The sequence below is a fragment of the Trichechus manatus genome, unplaced genomic scaffold (genome assembly GCF_000243295.1).
Source record: "Trichechus manatus latirostris isolate Lorelei unplaced genomic scaffold, TriManLat1.0 scaffold00138, whole genome shotgun sequence".
In the NCBI taxonomy this organism is placed as follows: Eukaryota; Metazoa; Chordata; class Mammalia; order Sirenia; family Trichechidae; genus Trichechus; species Trichechus manatus.
This window is the reverse complement of record NW_004444074.1, coordinates 4,385,824-4,399,234: the sequence shown is the minus strand read 5'-3', so window position 1 is coordinate 4,399,234 and position 13,411 is coordinate 4,385,824. Positions and strand designations below refer to the sequence as shown.

The following is a 13,411-nucleotide window of genomic DNA, read 5'->3' as shown; positions in this document are numbered from 1 at the left end:
CCCCTGCCCCACTGTGCAGACAGCAGGTGTGTTCAGAGACATGGCAGCTGCCTGTGGACCTGCGTTTTGCTTCTGTCCTGGCACTCGTCATCGTTCAGCTCTTGGACGTGCGATATATGTCCATCTGTGCCCCTCAGAAGGTGGAGTGTGTTGCTGGCAACCACTTGTGTAGAAAAGTTCATTTGGGTATTGGCCTAGCTCTGGTTCACATATGTTTATATGCGTGGGCTACTGTGTAAAGAGTATGGGCATGTATGGATTTTTAAAAATTTTTAGTTCCATTTTTTCCTTATAAATATACAGGCATAATTTTGCACAAATGCAGTCATATCAAACATGCTGGGTTTTATTTGTTTGCTTATTTTATTGTTGTTCCTCTGGCCCTCCTCCCGACTGCCCACATTGCCTCTCCTCATTTCCCTCCATTCAAGCCACTCCACTGTATGTATTAAAGGATATATAAAACATAGCATGTCTTCTTCCATATTTTCCATACTTATGTGATATTGGTATACAGATATACGTACAAATACATATATGGGATGGGTTTTTAGCCTTTGTTTTATGAGGGGAAATGGGATCTTATTATATATACTTTTAAAAATGCACATACTTTTTAACCAGCTGTCCCATTATAGAAAGGCACTGGTTTGTAAGATTATGTGTCAAGAATGTTTGTTGCATATTGTTATAATAACAGGCGGGAAGGGGAATGTTGAATAAATCATGGTATGTTTGTACCATGGAATATTACACTGTCATTAAAAAATGAATTTGATCTATACCAGAAGAGTCTCTTCTCCAAGTCACTACTGTTATGGATTTTACTGATTTTTATTCTTTACTGACATTTTAATGGAGTTTCAAGGGAGGAAAAATAAATGTATGTGGACAATCCTCTTTATCATTGAAAATCTGACTACGTGGATTTCAAGACCTGCTTTAACTCCTGTTTTTCCTGCTAGAGCTCCTTGCGCTAGTTTAATTTTTTCCCCCTTCTTACCCTTCTCTATTTTGAAACAGGAAATTCCCTGCCTCCAACTAGTTAAATCCATCCTCCTTCCTTTTTTCCTGGCTTTTAACCTTTACTGGTCTTTTTTACCAACAGCATCTCAAAGGGCACGGCCGTAAGCATTAACTTCAGAAATAAACTGAGATCCAATGAAATGCCAGTTCAGAAATTGTTCCTGGGATATTTGGACATGCTTGGGCATAAGGGACTCATAGGAAAGAAACAGCATTTCTCTGTAACCATAGCTCGTTCTTGCTTTTCTTTTGCATCTGTACAGATTTGAAAAAGGACGCATCTACACATTCATTGGAGAAGTCGTTGTTTCTGTGAATCCTTACAAGTTGTTGAACATCTATGGGAGAGACACAATTGAGCAGTATAAAGGACGCGAGCTGTATGAGAGACCTCCTCACCTCTTTGCCATTGCTGATGCTGCTTACAAGGCTATGAAAAGGCGATCAAAAGACACATGTATTGTGATATCAGGTATTTGAGTGGTTCTCCCGTGCTTCCAAGGTCAGAATGTAGTGAACTTATTCAGTACTCAGGGACCCAAGCTACTGAGTAAATTTTTTTTTTTAAGTTAGAAACTTAAGCAATTTTATAGGAGAAAAAAATGTAATGAACACTAAATACCAAATTCTTTTTATCATTTGTGATCGTCTTCTGGCTTGGTTCATTTACAAATACATATTGCCCTTGGATGGTACACTTCTGGTCAAGATTGTAGACTGAGTTGACATAGGAAATGCTTCCTCCCATTCTAAACTCATAAAAGTACTGGATAAAGTGTAATAAAAGTTATTTTAAATAATAATAGGATGGAACCAAGAAAATGAAATTCTGAGGTACTAAAAATGAAGAATGTACTCAAAGTCAAATGAGTGAATAGGAGCTAGAATTGAGGAGTATTCAGAGGCGTCAGGGCCAGAAACAGGCTTTCAGGGCTGGTGCGGGAGCTTTAAAGCCCAGTGAGGAGGGAGATAGCCCACAGACCCCATATGGCTGAGAAGTGGGCCTGAACTATCTATCTGCCTATAGTTGAGCCCTTCAAGGAATCTCGTGTAGTGACATGGGGACAAGAAAACAGTCTTTTGGTGCTAATAATACTTCAAATTTGCATTACTGATTTTATTCTTTTGAAAATACTTTTATGGTCATTATATCACTCTGGTTATCGAAACAACTCTGAGTGGAAAGTAGAACGGTTGTTTTCCTGCTTTATAGATGAGAAATTAAGGGTCAGAGACATTAGGTAACTTGATGTTGGAGTTAGAGAATTATATCCTAGGATTATATTTTGTTTAAGAAAAAAATTACAAAAGCAATATTGCCTAGTAGTTTAAAAAAAAATGTGTAAGTGTATAAAAGTAAAAATGAAAAATCTCTTCTCCTTGAATACCTTGCTTTCCCCCAAATTCCAGCCGTAACAACTGGTAACAGTTTAGTGTTTATCCTTTTATGCATTTCCTCTACACACAAACATGTAGTCACATTACGGATGATTTTAAGTATATAATTATATTACAGAATTATATTACTGTTATGTAACTTGTTTTTCCATTAAACTATATATAATGGATTTTTTTTCATTAGAGTGCTTATGGAATTAGTGCATTCTTTTTAACAGTTATGTAATATTCCATCGAATAGTTGTCATAATTTGTTTACCCAACTGCCTATTGATGGGCATATTATTTCCAAATTTTAGCTATAACATATAGTCTGGAGAAATACTCTAAAATCTTTGCAGATCATCATTACTATTATTAGGTTATATTAGTATTTTTTAGTATTTCCATAGGATAAATTTCTACAGTTGGAGTTTCTGGTCAGAAGGTATAAACATTTAAAATATTTTGTAGATGCTTCTAAATTGATCCCTACTCCCTCCCACCCCCCAGTTATGCCAATTGTTGTTTTGTCTGTGATGCTATATGTCCAGAGCTTGCTGTTTTGTTTTTTCACTAAAATTACTCTAATTTTCTGGAAAATAAGTATATTTCTTCTCTTTTAAGTCTAAAAAAAAATTCTGCTACTGACAGTAAGACTATATGAATTTAACTGTGGCCACTATCTGAATTACTAGCTTGTTTCTTCTCTGCCTGAATTAGAGGAGTCACTACCAAATGCAAGATTTTAGTCTAAGGAATTAGTTTATCACATTTTACACCATAAGATAAGTAATCTTGGTTTGTAGTGTACAGTCTTTTATTTCTACAATAGTTTTATGTTTTTCAAATCTGTTAGAACCAACCATATCAAGACAGGATGAAATAACTCAAAAAAAGTAAAAAATGAAGCAGTGCAACAGAAGGGACTTTAAATGAGTAACATCAAAATCTTAGTCTCTTAAAAGTTAGTTTCCTCATGGTTTAAATTATTATGTTAAATGCTGCACAATTTTTCCGCCAGGGGAAAGTGGAGCTGGCAAAACTGAAGCCAGTAAGTACATTATGCAGTATATTGCGGCCATCACCAACCCCAGTCAGAGAGCGGAGGTTGAAAGGTAAGAGCAATTGAATAATGGAGAGACATTCTGAGTGGGGCTTCATTTTCTCTGCAGACATGGCTAGGTCTAAACTCTCAGATGTAGCAAGCATTTATTGATGATTAACTACTTTGAACTGTGTCCATACTTTTATTTTTATCAGTTTATCTGTTTCTATATTTGTTTTTAATAGAAAAATACTACTATGGTAAGCTTTACCTAATTTTTTTTTTTAATTACTCTGAAACAAATGATAGTGTCCCCATTCTAGTTTATAACTGCTGCCTTACCTGTGGTCAGCAAAGATGTTGTAATTTGCACTGGCAGGTATTATTGTTCAAACTCTAACAGGTGCATTGTTGTTTTCTAAGAAACTGTGTTCTGAGGAGCCCCAGGTTCCCTAGAATGAAGAGGGGCTCTGGAAGGCAGATCCATGCCTTCCCATCATTGTTGTAACAGAACCCACTGATATTAGAGGTTCTAAACAAGACTGTATTTTCTAAAAGTGTTTCATGCCAGGCTGTGCTGCCGTTCACAGCAGGATGGGTAATAAAGCTGGTCTGTACTGTCTGGGACCTAGCATTTAGCACATAGTATTTGCTTAATAAATGTGTAAGAAATGAATGGATTAAGAAAAAAGAAATGTGGCTAGAAAGTAACATGACTGACTTCTTTATGTGGTGTAGACTTTTTGAAGAAAAAAGTACAAAGCTGTCCAAAGTGGATTTCAAAGATCAATACATTTGAATGTACAGTATAAATTCTGGTGTGTCTTTTTGCTGTTGTTTTTAAGTATTGCATTAGTGAAGAGTCACACCTCATATGCCCGTCACAGCCTTCAATTTTGTGAACATGAAATTAAGGATACTGGATTGATAGGAAAGAAGGAGGATTTAGATTAGACTCCCCTGTATGGGCTTTTGTCTTTTCATCACAATTGGGCTGGATTGCTAGGTCAGTAGAGGCGCTTTTCTTTTCTTTTTTTATTGTGCTTTAGGTGAAAGTTTGCAGCTCAAGTTAGTTTCTTGTACAAAAATTTATACACACCTTATTATATGACCTAGTTGCTCTCCCTATAATGTGACCGCACATTCATCCTTTCCACACTAGATTTCCCATGTTCTTTCAACCAGCTTCTATCCCTTTCTGCCTTCTCATCTCACCTCCGGACAGGAGCGACTCATTTAGTCTTGTGTATCTACTTGAACTGAGAAGCACACTCTTCAAGAGTATCATTTTACATCTTATAGTCCAGTATATTCTTTGTCTGGAGAGTTGGCTTCAGGCATGGTTTTAGTTCTGGGTTAACAGAGAGTCCAGGGGCCATGTCTTCTGGGGTTCCTTTAGTCTCAGTCAGACCATTAAGTCTGGTCTTTTTACTAGAATTTGAGTTCTGCATCCTACTTTTCTCCTGCACTGTCAGGGACTCTCTCTTGTGTTCCCTGTCAGGGCAGTCATTGGTGGTAGCCGGGCACCATCTAGTTCTTCTGGTCTCAGGCTGATGAAGTCTCTGGTTTATGTGGCCCCTTTTGCCTCTTAAGCTAATATTTTCCTTGTGTCTTTGTGTTCTTCACTCTTCTTTACTCCAGGTGGGTTGGGACCAGTTGATGCATCTTAGACGGCCACTTGCTAGCTTTTAAGACCCCAGACGCGACTTACCAAAGTGGGATGCAGAACATTTTTTTAATTAACTTCTTTATGTCAATAGAGATGTTTTTCTTAATTGTGACATCCTTATTTCTGATTCTGACTTTGCCATCTGATTTGACAAGGACAAGGATATTAGTAATCTTTCTTAATTCCCTCAGGAGTTTCAGGAGAGTAACTAGCTGAGAACTGAATTATTTTTATTTCTAAATTCAGTTGGCATAGTAAAGAATAAGGCATATGTGAATTTATCAGTCTCTCAAAAACGTATCCACCAGTTTCATAGACAGTTTCCTTTATTTAAGGAGCCCTGGTGGAGCAGTGGTTAAAGCTCTAGGCTGCTAACTGAAAGATCAGTGGTTTGAACCCACCAGCCACTTCACAGGAGAAAGATGTGGCAATCTGCTTCAGTAAATGATTTACAGCCTTCGAAACCCTATGGTGCAGTTCTGCTCTGTCCTATAGGGTCGCTAAGAGTTGGAATGGACTCGATGGCAGTGGGTTTTTTGGGTTTTTCCTTTATTTACCATATGTAGTTCTCATTTCACATAAGCAAGCAGTTTTTCCCCATGTTTTAAAAGGATGCTTTCATTTATAAGGAGATAGGTCATGTGGTCACTTGCAGTAGTAATGGGAGTAACAGTGGATCGGCTGCATCAGGTTATTTCTATGGCCAAAGTTATTTCTATAGATCTGTGAAAGAATTTATATGTAAGAGAAATTTGTATATGTAAGAGGAATTTTTTTCAATGAAATAAAAATAAAGGCATAGGACTAGCATGAAATTAAAATGTATCCACCGGGAGAGATTGCTGTGCAGAAAGTTAGCATTTGTTGAATAAAGTAATGAAATAAGTAACTGATACAACGGAGAGATTCCATATAGCTTCTGACAAGATAATAAACAATTTCCGAATTAGTAAACACCAAATTTATGATGTATAACTTAGTGCAATAAAATTAATTATTCCATGGGGCCTTTTAAAAATTAGGATTTGACTGGAGACTTTCATTTTCTGTATCACCCATTCTTTTTTTTTCCGCAAAATGTATCTTTTAAAGTTTTTTCTTTATGGAAATAAAACATCTTCATTTAAAGGAAAAGTAAAAAATTACAGAATTATGCTGAAGACAAAAGTCCCCTGAAATCCACTCTGCCTACCTCATCAACCTCCTGCCTAGATTACTATAGTAAGGTATGCCGTTCCCTCCAGATTTTTAAGCATTTACTAACACATGTGCACATGCACACACATGCACACATACTCACAAGGATCCTGCCATATGTATTATTTTGCAACTTGATTTTTCATTCATTACTATATCGTGCATATCATTTTATTTCAATGTGTATTGATGTGCCTCATTCTTTGTAGCACTTGTATGGTATTTCATTTTATATTGAGAAACAAAAATTTATTTTTATCCATCCCTACTGGTGGACATTTAAGTTGTTTGTGATTTTTTGATATTGCAAACAGTGCTACGGTCAGCATCTTTGAATAAATATTTGCATGTGTTTTAACTAAATCTAGTTTTTTAAAATGCCTAATCGCTAAACCTTTGTATAATGACTTGCATTTACCTATGTTAAAGAGTGAAGAATATGTTGCTTAAGTCCAACTGTGTCTTGGAAGCTTTTGGAAATGCCAAAACCAACCGTAATGATAACTCAAGCAGGTTCGGAAAATATATGGATATCAACTTTGATTTCAAGGGGGACCCAATTGGCGGACATATCAATAACTACTTATTGGAGAAGGTAAATTTTACTTAATTTCTGAGAGTAATGTTCATAAATTCTGAATGTTAAAAAAATTGAATATACTTATAGAATTTTTTATTGTTTTAAAGTAGCTTTTAATACTCTGCTCCCTCCCTTCCTGTTCCTCAGTTAGTTTTCTGTTATAAGATTTTCTCTTTTTGTATTCTCTAATTAGCACTTACAATATCAAATTGGAAAAGGTTATGAACTTTGTAGATAAGGATTTAGGTGTGTATATATGTGTGTTTTGGGGGATAGGTGTGGTGTGTGAGTGTATGCCAACTTCTGGATAAGGTTTAACCAAAAACCCATCTAAGCCTAATCAGTTCTACTCTTTTTATACATTAGCATCTTCCATATTTTTTGTCTTAATTAATGTGAAGTCTCATTTTCTTTTAGTTTCTGTTTGCTCATTGCTTACCTATAGCATCATAGATGTATTTTGTGATCTTACAGCCTACTTGTGAAGTATGCTGTATTTGGTTAGTGAAAACGGAGAATATGTTTTTATCTGCCTATGTGGATGCTAGGCCAGATTTCTAGAAGATCCCAATTAAAATTTTCCTCTCGTGACTGCCAGAGGGTGTGTCCTAACTAGTCTTGATTGTCACTGGACCTGACTGCAAGAGAGCTCATAGAGCTCATTCACCTGCTTTTTACAGTTATGACTGGGCTTTACAAAGTTAAGTTTCCTTGGTTCACTGTTCAGCCAAAGATTAGACAGCCCCATAAAACAAAACGAGACTAAATGGGGTACAACAGTCCAGGGACAAGGACTAGAAGGCAGGAGGGGACAGGAAAGCTGGTAATAGGGAACCCAAGTTGAGAAGGGACAGTGTTGACATGTTGTGGGGTTGTTAACCACTGTCATCAAACAATATATGTATACTAACTGTTTAATGAGAAACTGTTTGTTCTGTAAACCTTCATCTAAAGTGCAATTTAAAAAAAAAGCAAAGTTAAGTCTCCATCTGGAATTGTACTTAGAACTAAACTGACATCCCTTCTCAGTTAATAGGGCTTCCCATCCCAATCACGTCATTCCAGCCTTTATTGCAGTGTAACGTAGTGTAGTCTTTATTTTTGTTTGTTAAGCCACAGTAAAACTGTTGAGGACATAAGGATTTTATTAGTCAGCTGAAAAAGGACAGGAAATGCCAGGTATTATCAGTCTTTTTTTCCTAAAGTGTTTTGTGGCTCCACTTTATATATATATATATATATATGTATACATTCAATCAAAAGGATCCCTTTGAACATACACTTTGAGCTCTCTTAATGGCAGTGTTTTTGGAATTATTTAAGGCAGGGGTCCCTGTGGGCTAATGTTGCTCAACTGATTTTATTACAGGATATAAGGCGTTGCTCTTTGAAATGCCAGCAGACCTTGAAAAAGAAAGGAATGTTGAGAATATTCCTCTCTAAACATTCCTTCATATTCTCCCCACTTCCAACCCCCCCCCACAAGAAAACTCCATATTTAGCCTCCAAGTTAAAAAAAAAAAAAAAAAAAAACCTAGTTTCATTATTCAGAAAGTTTAGGAACCTCTATTTTAAACAGTATAAAAAACTGCAGAAAACCCCATAGAGAAGACCTAGTCTTAGATGGGTACTATCCATGGGGCCTTTAGGACATTTAAATGTGGTGTAGATAGAGGATTCTCTGAGAAAGTGACTTCTATTCTATTTTAGGTGCACATTTTCAGATTAACCATTTTAATGCATTTTTTTCCCTTAGTCTCGAGTGATTGTACAACAGCCTGGAGAAAGAAGCTTTCATTCTTTCTACCAGGTTAGTAATCTCCTGTCGTGAAGATAATTGATTGTTTGCTCAATTGTACAGGAAATGGATATTTTTAAATTAGGCCCTGCCTCCTTACCTCCATTGACCTCACAACACATCTACACATACACACCCATGCAGACGCTCACACACACACACACACACACACACACACACTCTACCCCATGTGCTTCTTCAGAGATTTGAAGAGCTCAACTATTATAAAGAGCTGGCAGGTGTTCAGCCGAATGACTGCCTTGGTTGAGCATCACCTTCATTTTCTTGAAATGTAGATAAGAGTTTAATGACTGTGAAAGCTTTTGAAATGGTAAATTCTGAATATGTTAAATTAATTTGGTTATATTCTGAATTGAAGCTGTTGTCTCCTATTTGGGAGCTTCAGAGATGGGAATACAAACTCAGCTTAATTTGCTTAGTAGAGACTATAAAGCAATATTATTACTAAAAAAAAAAAAATACCAGGATTTATACATTCAAATGAGAATCGTCTTCTTTATCCCATCAAAGCTGTGATTGCTTTGAAAACCAGTGTTTGGATACCTCTTTTGGGAGAGCTTTTAGAGTCTAAGACACAGTTTTTTCAACAGCCCTCCTGTTGGCAAGTCTTTGCTCACAGAAGGCAAGTTTAATACATTATTATAATGTTTTAAAGCCCAAAGGAATATAAACCTAGGCTAATAAATAATATGAGTGATCAAACTAAGCAATAGTGTTTTGGATTTTTAAAAATTAAAACTATAATGAAATTGATTTCTATTGGTAAAGTATCTCTAAAGGTGATTCCAAAAGAGCACTTAAAAATATTTGAACAGTGACAGTACAATTTTGATTCAATTCAGTTAAGTTTAATTACTTCTAGGTAACTGTTTTAATGTGCAACGGTTAAGCACTTGGCTGCTAACTGAAAGGTTGACAGTTCAAACCCACCCCACAGCTCCAAGGGAGAAAGACCTGGTGATCTGCTCAGGTAAAGATTACAGCCTAGAAAACCCTATGAGGCAATTCTACTCTTTCACATGGGGTCTGTATGAGTCAAAATCGACTCAACAATATACAACAACTACTCATTTGTATATATAATTTCTGGTATATTTGGGAAAAAAATCAATGTAAAAAATCTAATTGTCCTTAAAATTAATCCAAAGCATACAGTTTAATATAGAAAATTTAAACGCAGTGCCTTCCAAAAGCATACTCCATATAAAAGGGCTATCAGTATTTTATTTGTGTTTTTGTTGACAATTACCCATGTTTTGAATGAATTATTTCTCTCTCATTATGTTATCCGACTGTATCAGTTACATATAAAAGAATTCTGCTTATTTCAAGAACCTATAACTTTTTCTTAGTGTTTTCCCGCTTTGATGAAGGCGTTAAAGTTTTTCTTTATCTAACACTACGGTCGTAGTTATTCAATTGTCCTACTTACCTGAGATACATAGATTAATGAAGAAAAGCTATTTGTTTCCAGAGTGATTCAGCATATGACTGTCTGCCGACGCCTTGCTTCTGTGGCAATGTTGGTTTGTTCTGAATTCTCAAACATAACTACGTTCTGTCTGGTTAATGAGACCTCTAAGCAAGTGACAAGGAACCCTGGTTGTGCATTGGTTAAGTGCTCGGCAGCTAACCGAAAGGTTGGCAGTTTGAACGCACCAGCCACCCTTCAACCGAAAGATGTGGCAGTCGGCTTCCAAAAAGATTACAGCCTTGGAAACCTTATGGGGCACTTCTGCTTTGTCCTGTAGAGTCACTATGAGTCAGAATCGACTCAATGGCAGTGGATTTTTTTTAAGCAAGTGACCACCACAGAGCATAGGATCCTGTTTTACAAATGACCAAAATAAAAGCAAGAACATTTTATCCCAGTTATGCTGTGAGTGAGCTGAGACTGTAAGTAATTTCCTCCACGGTGGCATAAATATTCTCCATAACTGATGACATTAAAGCCATTTACCTTCAAGGTGAAAATTCTTCAGAGCCAAGAAGGTTGTTGTTGTTAGCTGCCATTGAGTTGATTCCAATTTATGGAGACCCTGTGTGTGCAGAGTTGAGCTGTTCCATAAGGTTTTCAAGGTTGTGACCTTTCAGAGGCAGATTGTGAAACCTGTCTTCTGAGTTGCCTCTGGAGGGTTTGAATTGCCAACTTTTTGGCTAGTAGTAGTGTGCTTAACCATTTGTTCTACCCAGGGACTCAAGCTAGGAATAAACCAAAAGAACCAAACCCATTGCCGCGAGTCAGTTCCCACTCATAGTGACCCTGTAGGACAGAGTAAAACTGCTCTATAGGGTTTCCAAGGCTGTAAATCTTTACAGAAGCAGACTGCCACATCTTTCTCCTATGGAGCTCCTGGTGAATTCAAACCGCCAAGCTTTTGGTTAGCAGCTAAGCACTTAACCACTTGTGCCACCAGGGCTCCTTAAGCTAGGAATAACCAAAAACCAAACCCATTGTCGTTGAGTCGATTCTGACTCATAGTGACCCTATAGGACAGTAGAACTGCCCCACAGGGTTTCCAAGGAGCGGCTAGTGGATTAGAACTGCTGACCTTTTTGTTTAGCAGCCGTAGCTCACCATAGCTCTTAACCACTGCGCCACTAGGGCTCCAAGCTAGGAATAGGAGGACTTAAATGAAGTAAGCCTGGAAAATAAATAAAAGCTAGCTTACTGCTAAGTTAGAATATTTGATTTATTTATTGTAGTATATACTTTGCCTGTTTATTTTTAATTAAATATTTTTCAGCTACTTCAAGGGGGTTCAGAGCAGCTTCTGCACTCTCTACATCTCCAGAAATCCCTTTCATCTTACAACTATATCCGTGGAGGAGCTCAATTAAAGGTGAGAGTATCTTCTTTAAGATTGCTCAAGTATAGAATCAGAGAGTCAAATACCCAAAAGGGACATAAATAATTATCGATTCTTTAAAGCAAATTAATGTCTCAACAGCTGTCTCTCCTGTTCTCTTTTGTTATTCAAACTGTCAGGGACAGAGATTCAAAACACTATTGAATCAACAACTTTGCACAATATCCCACTACTATATTTTATCTCTTTGACATGAAAGAAGTTTCTTATGTTCAACGTTTTCTTTTAATCCTAATCCTACTTCTTTGATTTTGACACTATGAGAATATTGATATTACTAGGAAATCTGCCTCCTAAGCAAATACCATGTAATTTGGCCAAAGGCAAATAGGTAAGACAAAAGATAATAAAAAAGCACTTTGGTTGAAAATAAATATCGATGAATCTTCATAACTGATTTTTCAAAACAGGAGCCTGTCTATCTAGCTTTCAAAATTGTCCATTTCTTCCATTCGCATGTGAGTGCTTGCATACACATGCAGACACATTTTTGCTCTTTTATTTCTAATTAATTTTCTGCTAGCCATTTTACAATGAACCCTAAGCACAGTAGTTTGTTGACGGTAGATTATAAAATAATTACAATATTATTTTTATGGGGGGAAGTGTACATAAATGCATAGAATAGGATATGGAGGGATATACACCAAAACTTTGTTTCTTGGATGACCACGATTATGGGTGTTTATGTTCTTCTGCTTTTCGGGGTTTTTTTTCTTTTTTTTCTATAGTAAAAATGCATTACTTTAGTAGTCAGGAGGAAAAGAAAACAAACTATAAAAGAAAAGCATCTAGACTTTGTAAGATGTGCAAGTGCTTCTTTTTTACTTTTTATTATTCACCTGAAGCTGATTTTTCCTGAGTTACTGGGTTAGCTGTCTTTTTATTGCTGTGCATTGAAATAAACATTTAGATTGTTGGAATTAGTTTTCTATTGTTTGAGATTTAGGTTGCAGCAGCATTTTACTTTTACAATCATCTGAGAGCGGAAATGTTTGACTGAAAATTCACTGAAAACAAAACAATAGAGGGCAACACTCCAGCTTTCTGAGAAGTAGGCCAGTAATATAGGAAGGATTGTAAAATTAATACTTACAAAACCAGTGACTAGAGACACTTCTTTTCTATCACATTTTCTGGGGGGTGGGGCCAAGATGGCGGACCCTCTTACAACAAAGACCCGAAAAAACAAGTGACTCAATTATATATGACAGTCTAGGAGCCCTGAACATCTAAGGCAAAGTTGAGGAACCAGACTGAGTGGCAGGGGGAGGGAGAGACGGTTCGGAAGCAGCGAGGATCTGCCAGACCCGACCCGGCGAGAGCCTGAGCCCTTCAGGCCTGAGCAACTCCTGGGTGAGCAGTGAGGCAGGCAAGCAGCAGTGCTCGGGAGGCGCGTCTTCCACACGTGGAGAGACCCTGCCAGAGAGTCTACTCGGCCACCCAGAACCAGTGAGAAGCAGCCCTCAATCGGAGAAAGATAAGTACTTGCCTGCGGCCTACAGCACGGAACAAAAACACCTCCCTTAGGGAAGAACCTCTCTCCCGTTTACCTCCCTGCTCCCTGCTCTGCACTGGGTCCCGGACCAGCTTCAGCAATTGGCGAATCCCCTGGGCCAGAAGTAGGATCTGCCACACGCCCTGAGCCATTCTCCCAGCCTTGGAGAGTGAACAAATTAACAAACAAGGGAAAAAATAAACTGCCGGCTCCACTAAGCCAGGAACCCAGGGTAGGCACACCTCCTCTGCCTAGGCACAGGCATAAGGGATCCACAGACTTTGAGCGCCTTTCCCCCTGCAGAGACTTGTGTGGGCCCATTTCAAC

The 13,411-nt window shown here is 37.5% G+C and overlaps 1 protein-coding gene across 1 annotated transcript in view; it reads left to right on the top strand.

The window, feature by feature from the left end:
• MYO1D (myosin ID) overlaps positions 1-13,411 on the top strand; it is a 260,935-nt gene that overhangs the window by 95,200 nt on the left and 152,324 nt on the right. Inside the window, exons 2-6 of the mRNA XM_023739664.1 lie at positions 1,290-1,498; positions 3,428-3,521; positions 6,747-6,912; positions 8,654-8,707; positions 11,464-11,559. Of these exons, the coding sequence (XP_023595432.1) occupies positions 1,290-1,498; positions 3,428-3,521; positions 6,747-6,912; positions 8,654-8,707; positions 11,464-11,559 (619 nt within the window). The remainder of the gene's footprint in view (positions 1-1,289; positions 1,499-3,427; positions 3,522-6,746; positions 6,913-8,653; positions 8,708-11,463; positions 11,560-13,411) is intronic.